The 15,568-nt window shown below is 37.2% G+C and overlaps 2 protein-coding genes across 2 annotated transcripts in view; one reads left to right on the top strand and one right to left on the bottom strand.

Moving 5' to 3' along the window:
• The window catches only part of anchor (integral membrane protein GPR155 homolog anchor), a 115,009-nt gene extending 112,276 nt beyond the window's left edge, over window positions 1–2,733 (bottom strand). The window contains exon 1 of the mRNA XM_083135384.1: window positions 2,582–2,733. The gene's annotated coding sequence lies outside the window, so the exon portion shown is untranslated. The remainder of the gene's footprint in view (window positions 1–2,581) is intronic.
• A 2,337-nt stretch (window positions 2,734–5,070) lies between these two features.
• The window catches only part of LOC145998788 (116 kDa U5 small nuclear ribonucleoprotein component), an 80,562-nt gene continuing 70,064 nt past the window's right edge, over window positions 5,071–15,568 (top strand). The window contains exons 1-3 of the mRNA XM_083135383.1: window positions 5,071–5,188; window positions 11,130–11,247; window positions 12,803–13,032. Coding sequence (XP_082991509.1) covers window positions 11,134–11,247; window positions 12,803–13,032 — 344 coding nt within the window. The 5' untranslated portion in view covers window positions 5,071–5,188; window positions 11,130–11,133. The remainder of the gene's footprint in view (window positions 5,189–11,129; window positions 11,248–12,802; window positions 13,033–15,568) is intronic.

Raw genomic sequence — 15,568 nt, 5'->3', positions numbered from 1 at the left:
TTGTATGCACACTAAAACAGCGAAAGACACACGTCGATATTAACCATTGGTACCAAACCTAGCAATCCTAACTTAACTATGTAAAATTATAGTTGCTGTTGTGGAATGTAGTTTTGTGTGCCAGATTCACTTGTGCGAAGCTTTCGAAGTAAAATGCTAAGGTAACAGTCTTACTTTACTTCACAATAACACATTTCCGAGAGCTAAAATCAACTGAAAATGTTTATAAACAACAAAATCTTCATATACCATGCAAAATATTTCACTTTCTCTAGTGGGTACAGAGGTTCAAGGGTACCCCTTCTCCACCTAACCTAACCACGAAAGCATTTAGAAACGTTATTTGAATACAAACAGCCCTAAACTTGACTCGCCAAAACTCTGCAGTGTGTTAACAAAAGTAAATTGTAATCGAACCATGGGTAAGGATGTTGAATCCACCCTTCTTAATAGAAATATGTTTGATACATCGTTGGAAAGGGTATGAATCAAGGATTCCAGAAATGTAAAATTTAAGGTGAGGAAACAATTGGAAGTGGAAAAAAAAAAAAGTAGTATTAATTGCCCCCCGATTCCAGGCTCCGCTCCTGGGGCAATTGACCTACCGCTACCATGGCCCCACCTTTTTCTATAGAGTCTTTGAATGAAAACATGAAAAAATACGGATGAAAACATGATTTAAAAAAAGTTGAATCCTAGTGGAAATTCGCATATATATTCCCGTTGAAAACCAAAGTTTGACCTGGCAATACTGTGTGTTTACAACATGGGTTAGGTTCAAGGAAACCAGCTATGGAAAGTAATGGAGTAGTATTTGTTTTATTATTTTATAGAAACGTAACTTAAAACTGAGAAATTCACAGTGGCAATTTGAAGTGTTAAATACGTACTATTAGCTCACAATATTTTTTTTACTTTCAAACTGGAAAACACAAGGGTCGATTGGGCCCAAGTTCCTTTTGTTTTATTGCGATTTAATCACGCTAGGAATGCAATTTTTACATGGTTCGATTTCGATGTATGTCTGATAACACATACAGTGGAGTTTTAGCGATTACTTAAGATTTTGTTCAATATATGGTTTTGTGGTTAGGTTAGGCAGGTTAGGTTTGGTTCCCTTACCATTAAGATAAAGTCCCTAAATGCATTATACTAAGGTTTTGATTTACTTCTACATTCATTCCCATGGTTCTATGATATTTACTGTCTCTTGTCGACGGAGAATATCTTGTCCATGACAAGTGTGTAAGGTAATTTTTAAGTTGTTTTTTTCAAACGTAACTAAATAAACTTTTTTCGAGTACAAACAGTGCTCATTACTTTAAGGAAGGTTCAAATTTCCTGTGACAATGATATCCAAAATTCTACAATAATTAGTCTTTGTGCTAGGAGAACTCATAAAACAATCGGAACCTTTACCGGAACTTGGCCCAACTTGTTTGACAGGTTTCGAAGGATGACCCTTGTAGGCTACTTCACAGTAGAACTCGTAATCTTTGGATACTGTCTGACGATTAAGAATCTTACCATAGTCACGCATCTTTTTGGGCCGCACTGAAGAGGAAAAAAAAACTGACAAATTTCTGGTAACAGTATGGTACAGTGAAAATACATTTCTTCAAATTTACAGGAGAAACTACTTACGGAACTGAGTTTCTGTAGACTTAGGAAGCTCGTGGAAGTGTCTCTCCCTTAGTTCAACTTATTTGTAGTTTTCAACATTAATGTATCTCCGATGCACAATACCTCTTGCCACCATTACCGTCTACTACGTGATTCAAATGTTCCGTGCATTCGATTATGTAACCCCCTGTTAGTGTAGTAACCACGCGGTAGTTTTACAAGATGACGTATGAGCGTTTTTCTTTTTTTCCAATTTAATTTTCTATGTTTGCCTAACCTTCCGTGGATGGTTTGTGGATCAATTTTTTCGCTTATAAACCTTCTGTGAATAGCTTGTGTTGCATTTTTCGGTTAATAAGTTTAGAAACAAGATGACGTGTGAGCAGTTTTTTTTTTTTTTTTTGCCTAACCTAAAACCTAAAACCTTCTGTGAATAGTTTGTGCGTCATTTTTCGGTTAATAAGTTTGGAAACACTGGATATAAGCTGACGATAGACAACGTGAGTCAAGATTTGCCCGCCATATTGTGTGTAACGAAAGCGAATTAGCAACGAACAATAAATACTTGTTTTGTGAAAAATTACGCTTTTTTCAGTGAAAAAGGCAAAATCCCACGTTCAAAAATGTTCCGCTATGCATAACAGGTAATTACAAATGTCAATAATTAGGAAATAAAAGAGTGAAATGTGTTTTCACTATACCATACTGTTACCACATTTCTGTTAACTACTTGCTTTTTACTACATGACAAGTAGTGTAATGCAACTACACCATCATCTTTCCACTTACGAATTTACTGAGCAATTGTTTTGCTTTCGTTACACCTTCAACATAATTCACAGGAAAAATAAATTTGCATCCTCAAGAAAATAACCCAAGTTAATGTCCTCCATTAAAATAACATACTACGATTAAACAGTGCGACAAAATTGGCACACAATAACAGAGAATTACTTACGAAAAAACTGGTCTTCGTTAAATGAAAGAATCTCACATTGCTTTGCTGCTAAGTTTCAAGCGGTCCCTTCTTGGAAATTATAATAAATGTCCATTTGTAAAACAGTATTAAACACAAATTCAGTACACCTGTCTAGTCAAATAGCATTTCCATTCTGCTAACAACAGGGACTTGCAAAGCCATACCTAGATACACACATATGATACTCAAGTGACGCCCTTCGGTGAATAACATTACATAAACGAAGTTTGAAGAACAAAAAAAATCTGACAACCTAACTTACTCATATAAGCACAAAAAAGATAAATATAAAAATAAATCTTTAAATTAGAATATGAAGAAATTATACAGGTCACTTTTGGTGTTACTAATATATATATTTAGTGACGAACACATTGTAGGGCGGGACTTACGTTCCACATTTATGTGTCTTGTAGTAACTTCTGCTACTCGATACTCAGTGTTACCATCTTCTTTTGCCTGAAAGTTCTCGAAAATTGTTTGTTTTTATTCCAGATACAAAAAACGTTCACTTTGAGAATATTCGAGAATTTCCAACTGTCGGGAAATTTCGAACATTTCCTGTCCTGAGAACTCACCGAATTAGTCGAGAAATGTCGAATTCTTCCCGCTCGAACATCAGGATTTTAATAGGGGTGTGCGGGATCCCGAAAAGCCGGGACCGGGAAAAACATTCCCGACGCGGAAGGGGGGGTTGGAAAGGGAGCAGCCGCCACCGCCCAGGGCCGCAAATGACAAGCGCCGGTCCTGGTATACTCCTTTCCTTCCAATAAGCTCAGAGGAAATTAATAACCATTGATTATACATCAAATGCTAAGGGCCAGTTTTTCAATGTCCTGTTAATCTTTCTGTTAACTAACTGCCAGTTGGAGATAACAGCTAGTCTTAACCAGCACCGGGTTTTTCAATGTGAAAGTAACTGCCAGTTAACTAAACCATGGTTCGTTCTACGAAACAGTGTGTTGGCAATTCCGAAGCACGAAAATTACAGGAAATCGATCTGCGCGCCATCTGTTAGTATAGTTTCAAACCGCGTCGACTGGCGCACAGCCTGGCGTTTAAATATAGAACTACAAGCACGCCGCGCTCGAAAGCACGTTATTGCATTGTGAAACGCTAGGAACAATGGCTACGTATCCATTTTGTATGCTTACGAAATAAATTAACGAAAGGCAGCACTACAAATTTGGTTTTCTTCTAATAAAGGCTAATTCCACGTGGGGGAAATGATGTTATGAGGCGCAAGCGCAGATACTTTCTTGTAGAAGAAGCGTGAATAACTCGAAAGTCGAGACATTAATAATACCTGTTTGTTGATATAAACTCTATTATTATTATTAATATGTAAATATTGACTGCTTGCTTTGTACCTCTCTATGCATGTTGTTGAGTGAAGAAAAAAACATGTTAATAGTAAGCATGCTTTCTAAACTTCTAAAAATATGAAGGTACGAGTAAAAATAATTTTAAAATTTACTAATATTTATCCGTGAAGATCATTCAACAATAAAGCGTGAATTGAATGCAACACACGTAATAAATAATTGATAAGAAAAAAAAATACACGTGACCAGGACTCGAACTCGAATTACAAAACACAACACGCTCCGAAAGGTGGTTTCACTAACTACTACACCAAATCACTGTTTGGAGATTGTCCCGCCTGGTAGACCGGATATCCTGGCCACAAATTCTCTAACGCAACCTTGCCAAGTGAATTCCGGCAACTACGCTGCTTAATTTCCATATTTTCATGAACGTTGGTAAGCTCTGCCAAACAAAATAAGTCTTTTTCTGTACGAATTTAAAAGTTTTATGTATCATATATTGTTTAATCTGACAGTGAAGTTGCGAGTGTGGAACTTCGATAGCTGCACGAGGCTTCCATGTTGCTTCGCAACTTCCAGTTAGGCTGGTAACTGCAAGAAGAAGTACCAGTAAAGATAATCGCCACCAGATTTCCAGTTACGAGTTAACTATACATTGAAAAACCGAAATTTTCACTAACTTCCAGTTATGTGCTAACATGAACCTTAACTGAACATTGAAAAACCGGCCCTAAACAATCTTATTTTCATTATTTAATTTTAGTACTTGGTAATCCCTTCGGGGGTTCCGGACCCCTGGAGATCCCCTAAATACGTCCTCGTTTGTATAGTATCAAAATGGACAAATAACATAACATACAGGATGAAGTTAGAGCTAGGAATTAGCAAATGAAGTTAATATATAAATAATCGATTATATTTGATACCGATTATGCTGTCACTAGCTGTTTGTCCAGCATGGGAGGAACAAGTAGCGTAATTTGAATTTCAGTTCTTTCATATATAAATACTATTATATATGTGTGATTTATTTCAGGCAGTGGATATATTGGGCGTGTAAATAAAAATTTATCCTTCGAAATAAATATTTATGAGTTTGTAAAATTCATTTTGTTGCACAGTTTTGGACAATTAGTATCACCACATATTCGCATAGCGTGTGTTAACAACCGATGCAAATTAATCAAGATAGATTTGCATGTATAATTGTTAATGAAACCATAAACGAAGTGTGAAAGATAATTTGATTTCGATACAGGTAATATAAACAACATTTATGTATGACCATTATATGTGAATTATTATTTTGTAAACGTCGCAGAATTCTTGTAATGCACATGACGTTCCGGGTTCGTTTACTTCAGACACTGTTTACAATTAAGTTTTAGAATAATTTTCCACCATTATCGTATTGTATATAGTAGTAAAATAAAAACGGAAATAAGGCCTTAGTTTTCGGAATGAAAGCGTCGATTTTCGCGAATTTTTGTGTTTCACAAGAAAATATGGAACGAGTTTACAATACCGGACCACTCTCCAATTTCTATGAAATGTCGCCTACTCACTAATTGTGAACTCCTAAACACGAATCTGCATGTAATAATTGGCGGTCAAGTATGGAAATCGATAAAAAAACGAAATAGACTATGTTTTCTTAACGTAACGTAACCCTACCATAAGAACAATAGCTCCACGGAAGATGCCATTTTCCCAACATGAAGAAATCAACAGGCAAGACAAGGTATAGTTCTCGTACCTAAAATATTAATTTTTCTTTGTATTTATGCTAATGGAACCTAACCTAACAGGCCTAACCTAACCTCGTAGGCATTCCTCGTCTTACGTCAGCAAGATTGTTGTGCATAAAGGAAGACCATTAACGAATTGCGAAAGAAAGATGGTTCCGAATTGTTGTGTAGGGACAATCAGCGTGGTAAATCGCAAGGTTATTTTACAATTTCTGGACGTAAATGTACAATTTTAACAAGCGACCGCCAAATATGAACTATAGTTACGTCATCAGGACACCAAAATTAGTAAGTAGGCGAAATTTTATAGAAATTGGAGAGTGGTCCGGTATTGTAAACTCATGCCGAAAATATATATATATATATTCCTGATACTACCACAACACCAAATTTTAACTATGTTTGCCTAACCTAAACACACGTCAAGGGTTTGTGGGTCTAGCGTCATTGGTTCGCAATTATTTTGCAATTTCGGCATGAGTTTACAATACCGGACCACTCCAATTTCTATAAAATTTCGCCTACCTCCAATTTCGGTGTCCTGATGACGTATCTGTAGTTCATATTTGGCGGTCACTTGTTAAAATTGTACACATATGTGCAGGACTTGTAGAAAAAGCTTGCGATTTACCACTGTGATTGTCCATACACAGCAATTCAGAACCATCCTTCTTTCGCAATTCATTAATGGTCTTCCTTTACGCACAACAATCTGGCTACCTTGAATATTGACGTCAGACGAGGAATGCCTACGAGGTTAGGTTAAGCCTGTTAGATTAGGTTCCATTAGCATAAATACAGAGAAAAATTAATAATTTCGCTAAGAGACGCGTTACCTTGTCTTGCCTAACATGAAAAAGCTCTCTCGTGACGTCAGAACACAATGTTGCTAAAGTGGTGTGCGATAAGCGATACCCATTCGGGGAAAATGGCATGTTCCGTGGAGCTGCTGTTCTTATGGTAGGGTTATGTTACGTTAAGAAAACATAGTTTATTTCTTTTCTTTCTCGATTTCCATACTCTACCTCCAATTTTTACATCCAGATTCGTCATTTGGAGTTCACAATTAGTGAGTAGGTGAAACTTCATAGAAGTTGGAGAGTGGTCCGGTATTGTAAACTCGTTCCGCACTTTCTAGATCCTGATACTACCACGACACGAAATTTTAACTATGTTTGCCTAACCTAACCAAAACTAACCTAACCACACGTCAATGGTTCACAATTTCTAGACGTGACCGACAAATTTTAACTTCAGATTCGTGATTAGGAGGCATCAATTAGTGAGTATGCCAAACATTAAAGAAATCGGGATAGAACGTAACAGAAACTTACATCCAATGTTTTGCAGATGCAGTTTGCACAGAATCCAAGGCAGGATACAATGTTGCCAAACTATAGTCCGCACCCCACATGCTCCTCTCCATCGCGATTGTCACTGTCTTCTTCTTCCTTAAGCTTGCCTGCAAGTAAGGGATTGTATAACAGTCCTGCCAGGCGGAAATATTCTATGCTAGGCTCTGTTCCCAACTGATGACACCTTTTCAGGAACATGTATTTTGCCAGGTACCCGAAAAAAAAAAAATCCACGCGTATTTGTCAATGCAAGCATCGTCTTTTGTCAAGTTTAGGACATGCCCTTGTGGACACATATACGTCCCCTCTTTTGGCAAAACTCTGAAATCACCAAGTTTCTCAATTAATGCCCGTCCTTCATCCTCCACACCCCACCTATACATTTAAACAACATTAACAAACTTTCCACTCCTCTCTGCAGCCATTGTCAAACAGTCCTTCTTCAAATAAGAAAGCAATAGTGTGGCAACGCTGTAGAATCTGTGGCGTAGCTCATTCCGAGCTTCACATGTGCATGTCATCAAACATGGCCTCCAACCTTGTATGTGAAGAATTATCGTGGTAATGTAGAAGCAATTTTTACCAGTTCTACGCTTTCCAGAAAACTATCTATATGTGACCGGAGCATGTTAACATGAGGTACTTCATGCGGACAACATATATAGTAAGTATGAGCAGTACTATAAAAATCGGAGAGCGGTCCAGTCGGGAAAATTGATTCGCTTATTTTGCAATTTCTGGACGGTTCCAACAAATTTTAACCTCAGATTCGTGATTACCAGGCCTCAATTAGTAACTATGTCAAATATGAAGAAAATCGGAGAGAGGTCAGGTCATCTCAAGTCATACCGAAAGAAAATTCTCATGTACACTTCCTAAAAATCATTGACAAATTACACCATAAAAATATACTGCTGGACAATGAAAACCGGACACTTTAATATTTGACATCTGAATTGCAATAACAGCTCGCAGGTATATTACAGAATGTTCGGCAGATCATGTAGTACCATATGCACCATTCATAGGCTCGGACTTTGTTTATGCATTCGTACTTAATTCAGTTTCTGCAACATTTAGTTAGCCCTTGTACCAGAGCTTTTATTGACCCATTGCGTTATCACAAAAAATGCAAGTGTCCGGTTTTTTTTGTCCAGCAGTATATTATGAAAGAAAATAATTTCTTCAGGACTACAGATTTTCATGTGCAAAATTCCTAGTGAATAGAAAAAATGTATAATGAACATAATGGATGTCAATATGCGTAGTCGAATCTAAAGCAGGTTCATTGATAATGGTTCTGTGTGTGTAATGATTTTCGCAAGTTTGACAGGAACATTAGGAAGTCCTTTTATTACCTATATCCTATCTGCCGAACATGTCTCGCTCGTTTATTTAGTCACTTTTTACATTCGTACTTACCTATTGTGCATTGCAAAACATTATTTTAGGTGTAATTTTGCTTTTCACTAAAATAACTTCAAGTTATGAGATTAACAGTTATTATTGTTCTTCGTTTTTCAGCTTCAGTAATACACAATATGGCCGCGCAGCTTGACTTGCGTAGTGGATATGCAGTGTTTTCAACCTTACTAACCAAAAATACCCCACACACCATTCACGCATAGCCACAAAAATCATTCCCGCATAGTTCCAAAATCCATTCATGGTAAGGTTAGGTTAGGTTCAATTAGGTTAGGCAAACATAGTTAAAATTTGGTGTTATAACCAGAAAATACCCCACACACCATTCACGAATAGCTCCAAACCATGCACGGTAAGGTTAGCTTTGGTTTGGTTAGGCATTCATAGTATATAAAAAAAAAGGACGTCATTTTCTTGTAAAACAATGGCGTGGTTGGAAACAATGACAGGAGATTACGTCATTAAACGTGTGCAACATTCAGTTCATTTAGGGAAAGCAAGTAGAAGCAATGGCAATTTGTCATCGGAGAGATTTTTCTCTTCAAACATGCATGTACTCCTGGTCAAACAGATTCAACGATGAAAGAAAGCACCTCCACGAACCTTCAAAATGCTACAGAAACTCATTTCGGTAAGTAGTTTCTTCTGTAAAAATGAAGAAATCGTTCGGCGGATAGGATACTGTTACCCTCCTTTTAGAGTACCGGGTGTGATTGTGAAAGAAAGTTAGAAGCTTCGAGAAAAAAATTAGCGCAGTTAAAATCTTCAGTAAGTGTTATTTACTTGAGGAATTATGAGGCGCAAGTTTCAATTATTTAATTCCGAATTAATCATGACACACAAGTATTGGTAACATTTCCAAAAAAGTACCTTGCTCAAGCATGTGTCATGTCCACTTCCCAATGTCAAGGCATTCTTCATTCGTAGGAGAAAGATAATATTATCACAGAATAGTGGAAATGATGGTGATAAAAATTAGCGCTGTTTGGAGTTCTGAAAAGTGTTATTTTTCAGCAAAACGAAGGTGTAAACAGTATCTTATGCAAACCTCTCCATTTCCCATTTGTTTACCATTTACTTTATTGTTGTCCTGAACACAGACAACTGCCATATTTACTTGCTGCCGGATATTCGCACGAGGCTTGAAGGGGTGTGAAACTTGTGAAGAAATAATTGGAACCATTACCAATTAAGATTTTGAAAAATAGATTAAGCATGTCTCTTTTTCACCTGTGTATTACACTTTCTGGACTCCAAACAGTGGTAATTACTTTCACCATATTGAAATTTACCGTAACAATCATTTTCACAATTCTGCGGTACTTCATCTTCTCCTGTGAAAAAATCATTAAACATTCAGAACCGTTACTGAAGACATTAAAAAAGTAGCAAAAGAAATTAAGGTATGATTGTACAATATAGAGAATGTCTCCAATTTCGTTAATATTTGGTATGCTAACTAAATTTGGCCTTCTAATCATAAATCTGTTATTTTAACATTATGCACGGGTAGCCCCACGAACCATGCATGGGTAGCCCCACAAATCATTCATAGATAGCCCCACGAACCATTTCTGATAAGGTTAGGTTAGGTTAGGTTAGGCAAGCTTAGTCAAAATTTTGTTCGTTAAACAATGCAATACAGCTCTAAAAGAATAAAAGAATTTTCAACTTTTATCACCTTTTTTTCCCAATTTCCACACGTGACCCCCTCATTTTAACAACAGATTCGTGATTAGAAGGCCAAATTTAGTTAGTATACCAAATATTATTGAAATTGGAGACATTCTCTATATTCTGCATTCGCTTCGAAATTAATGTAAGTAAACCATAGGATGATGATTGTACATTATTTTCGTATACAAGTTTCTGTTTCAAACTATGTTTGTAAATTAATCCTACTTTAATCAGAAGAGAAATTCTAGCAGCAGCGTAATTCACAATACAGTCAATTCATCAGGCTTTTTGCACAAGAATAACAGCCCAAGATAAAAGAGGAGCAACAGGACAGAGGGCAGACTGAACAGATATGACAAAAATGAAATCAGTGTGCCATGAGAGAAATCACTGCAATCTTAAGTCAAAATAGTGCCTTTAGATTAACTGTGTTCTCTTTATGGGAGAAATAAGATAGTCCTGGACATAATTTTAAAAATATATGTTTTTTAATTATCCTGCAGTAAAGAGGAGAATCTAAAAGTTATAATTTGCAGATAAACATAATGTGATTATATTTGATATTATTATTTTTATGTAAAGCAAAGTATTATTCTTAAAATAGTTGAATTTTAACTATTCTCTAGTTGAATTTTAACTACTTTAAGAATAACAAAATCCAACAAAAGCGAAATGCCGCAGGAAACAGCAAAACAATTAGCTATGTTGCTTTCCCTTGCACTTTTCTCCTTTAACAGGAAGTTTCACGGTGCAGAAACATCTTCCTTCTGTTCATAAAATGTGTCAGTACTATGTTGTAGAAGCCAAAAATATTTTTTCTCCAATTAAAAGTCTCTTGACAAAACTATTCATTTCAAGGTTCCTCGTGTGACCGATTCAATTGTCTTTTGTCCTCATTAACACTATTAATGTGTGTGTGTGTGTATATTATCTGTATTTGGTATCCAAATACAAACAAATAAATCTGATCTTACTGTTGTTATTCAATTTTCAGTAAAATGGATGCTGATTTATATGATGAATTTGGTAACTACATAGGACCAGAATTAGAATCTGATGAAGAAGAAGAAGATGATTTTAGAGATCAAGAACCTGAAGCCCAAGAATATGATGTAAGTTCTACAAGGTCAAATTTTCTTTAGTAGATATAATTTATTATAAGTATATTATAATGAAATAATATGAATACAAATAATAAATAACCCATGGTGTAACAGCCCGTGTGGGATAGAGCCTTCCTACTGACTGCCGGCCTCACTCCCACCTCGGGATATCATCCAAGCAGTTATGGGGGTGTGTGGTCAGCACAACAAGCTCCCAGTCATTGTTGTAGGTTTTCACAACTGAGTTACACTACTCATTCATAGCACCCCAATTTCCTCACGATAGTGGGTCCCATAGACATGCTGAAATCTCAGGAGAAAAGTTGTTATCTTCCTGAAGGAGATTCGAACCTGCACACGCCCCATAGCCTGAGCCCAAAGCATGACGCCTTGGACTGCATGGCCATGGTGCGGGACATGAATATAAATAATTTTCTTATTGTTATTCATTTGTTTTATTTTACTTTGCTTTTTGTGCCACTTTTGGCTACTTTGTGAAGACTGGGATGAGTGATGACATGATGAAATTGATGAATGGACACTTACAAATATCCATGCCCAGGCTGGGATTCGAACCCGGGACCCCTGGCATCGTAGCACAATGTGCTAACCACTCCACCAAGGGGGCCGGCCTGAATATAAATAAATATTTGAAATTTACATAATACAGGGTGAACATAAACTATAGGGACAAACTTCAGGAGGTGATTCCTGATAAGTAAAGGAACAAAAAAGTTCATATCAACATATGTCCGGAAATGCATATTTACCAAGGTACGAGGGCAGGCTGAAAAGTAATGCCTCCTATTTTTTTTTCACGGTGTAAAGACATTTTGGATTTTGAGCAACAATGCATTGTACTCTTCAGACTTGCCCCTTCTCCATTCCAAGTTTCAAACTTCTATCACTAGGGGTTGTTGAACTAGTGAGGAGAATGGCGGCATGTAACCATACTATGTCGGTGCACCTGAAACTGCGTGTGGTGACCAAGTTTCTAACTGCAGAAATTGTGTCCCCCAATTGACATTCATCAGATAATGAAGGCTTTTTATGGCAATGAATGTGTAACGTCAGTACTGTATGATGTTGGGCTGTTCATGCTCACAATGAAAACCCCTGCCGAGGAACTCTCAACGTGTGTGACAAGGAACTTCCTGAGAGTTAAGCAACATGTAACAAAAATCATGAACATGAGAACAGGTAACTAATGTTGTTACATGTGTATATGATTGTGTGTTCGTACAGTGTACTTACTTAACTGTGTTTTCCATTTTCTATTAGCTTAATTCCTGTTGTGAGAGGAATTGTTTTTTTGCTTTCACTTCAGGACCGCGCACAAAATATAGCAATGTTTATGGTAAGGTCCACTGCATGTTCATTATTTTTGTGTTACTGCTTTTCTTTAATAATACATGTTTTTTTATTAATTTGAATTTTGGATAATTCGAATTTTTTTCGTATCTTCTTGAAGTTTGAATTATGAAGAGTCCACCAAACTTTTGTGTAGAAAATGTAAAAGATTGCTGTAAGGAGTTGCTGAGTTCTTTAAAACTATATTTTCCAGGAGGATGCAGCAGAAGAGGCTGCCGATGAAGAAGTTGCACCCATGACGGTGGTTCTTCATGAAGACAAAAGGTACTATCCCATGGCCCAAGAGGTGTTTGGGCCAGAGGTCGAGACGATTGTCCAGGAGGAAGATACTCAACCTTTGGCACAGCCTCTTGTAGCGCCGACAAAGCAGAAAAAATTCCAGCTTCGAGAACAGCACTTGCCGGATACAGTGTATGATATGGAGTAAGTACTTTTTTCCTTTATAAGTTTCATCATATATTGTACCATTCCCACTTTTAAAAAATGACCCAACACAAATTTCAACTAACTATAATTTGGTTGAAGATGTTTTCTCAGTCAATCAACCAGGTAATTTCCGGATAGGGAAAGTGCAGAGATGTGTCAGAAGCCGAATTCGAAAACCATGAGATGACCTAGGACAGAAGACAGCAGTGGCGTAGCGTTATAGTATGCCCGTACGTCCGGCGTTCCCAGATTTAAAATTTCAAAAAATGCATAAGTGCTGTGAATATAAAGTAAAACTTGACTAATTCCATATATGTTTGACCTTCATGGCATTATAATAGCTATTTTTCGCGATCCGCTTGCAACGCTCCACTCTCAACACTCGTTCTAGCATCTTTTTTCAATGCCTTTCCTGGCCGGACGCCGAGCAGGTTCGGCGTAAAAGACTCTATATTCCTTGCTGCCTTTCTGGAGGGAAAGCTTCGATGTCTACAGCACGCGCGTAAATGCTCTCTCATATGCCAGCGTACGGAGCAGCATAGGTCTACCGTGATTGGTTCATGTGACCCTTCCTGCCTTCTGAAGCAGACAACAGCGGTAGAATTCCTACCTGGTTCTTCGCGTTCATGCAACTCATGCTATGTGCTGCTACAATATGCAATATTGACTGACGTAACTTTACCAATCTCAAATATACCAATTCTTAATGACCATTGCATTGTATAATTTATTGCACGAACAGCGATGTGCATTAGAAACTAAATGATCAACACAGTTTTTGTCAAATAAGTTGGTGAAGTCCTCGTGGTAGAAATTCAGCCTGTGGCTGCTCCACCACTTAACCCGCAAAACTATTATTTTTTTATTGTTATTCTTTTTTCGTTATTATCTAACTGCTTAATATTGTGTCAATGGAAATGTTTACCATTCATTTGAAAACTCTTAACATCTAATTGTATCTGGAGAAAATTATTTTAAAATGTTTATCAGCATTCTCAACATGTAATAAACAGTGGTCTGAATTACTAATCTGCACTGTTACATCAGTAGTGTGTACGATATTTAGATCATCCACCCACCTCCGTGTCAGAGTGCTTTGCACAGTGCGCCAAGACGACAGAGGTCCCTGGTTCGAAAACCAGCGTGAGCACGGGTGTTCTTTGTCAGTGTACCTTCATCAATATCATCACTCATATTCATATTCGCAATTAACCAAAAGTGGTAGAAAAGCGAAGTAAAATAAACCAAATCAATCAGTTGGATCATCCACAACAATGAAGTCTAGTGTTGTGCAGAGGCGCTTGTGATTCAGGTAGGTTTTTAATGACTTGCGTCATGCAGAAAGATATAAAAAAAGGTATAAAACACCAGAGTTCAAAACATTTGTGGCATAGTGAGGCATCTAATTTTCTAGCTAAAACATCCATGGATGATGTTTTATTGAAAACCCAGCTGACTTCAGGCAAATAAACAATACCTGTGGCGACTAATACCATAAGTAAATTATTAAGCAAGAAAGGGCCGACCCTTCCTTCGGACTTGGCGTTCCCACCCGAAATGCCCATGCTACGCCACTGGAAGACACCCGGGGATTACCATATCATCTGTTCCTGCGGTAAAGCTTACATTGGACAAACGGGTAGGACAGTCGAACAACGTTGTAAAGAACATGCCAGCTACATCAAGAATTTTCATCCAGAAAAATCTGGGTTAGCAGAACATTCCATCCAGGAGGGCCATAGAATTGCAGTCACAACCACCAAGATCATCAACAAGTCATCCAATTACTGGGACCGTATCATCAAAGAAGCAATAGCCTTACACGGAGAAAAGGAAAACCTCGACAGGGACACGGGACTCGAACTGGACCCAGCCTGGTTAGCGATAGTCGACTGAGAGCGCAGACATCATGGAGACGCCACCTGCACCGGACCCCTCCCACACCAAATACATATAACCTTAACCTGACATATCTCGCCACTTCAATCCCTGAAGATAAGAGTAACATTAGCTCTCGAAAGCTCTGAACCAAAAAAATATACCTTTTTATATCAATACTCTCACTGGGTGGTCTTCATCATTATTAGGAAATTACCTGGTCGATTGCCCGAGAATTATTTATAATTTGGTTGTGTTGATTTGCCTGTGATTGAACAGTTTGGTGTTGTACAAATAAGTCTTCCATAGCCATGTTCAACTTAATAAATGATAACCTAATTGAGCCTTCTTTCCATATTAAATACAGTAAAGTTGCTGACCAAGGCAGATTATTAAAATTTAAAAGCACTTTACATGCAACGTTTCTACCCTTTATCATGGTCTTCATCAGACGAAAAACAAAAAATGAATAAAATGAAATAGAAATTTAAAAAACCTGATATAGGGTAGATACAAAACATGTAAAGCGCTTTTCATTTTTAATGAACTGCCTTGCTCAGAAACTTCAGTGTATTTAATAAATGAATTATTTTTTTATCTTGTAGTGTGTGTACACCTTCACTTGCTCTAATAACAAAATACAGTAGTTATTTCG

The sequence above is a fragment of the Lepisma saccharinum genome, chromosome 14 (genome assembly GCF_977018435.1).
Source record: "Lepisma saccharinum chromosome 14, izLepSacc3.1, whole genome shotgun sequence".
Taxonomy (NCBI): Eukaryota; Metazoa; Arthropoda; class Insecta; order Zygentoma; family Lepismatidae; genus Lepisma; species Lepisma saccharinum.
Note: the sequence above shows the minus strand (reverse complement) of the source record. Positions and strands in the feature narration are given on the sequence as shown.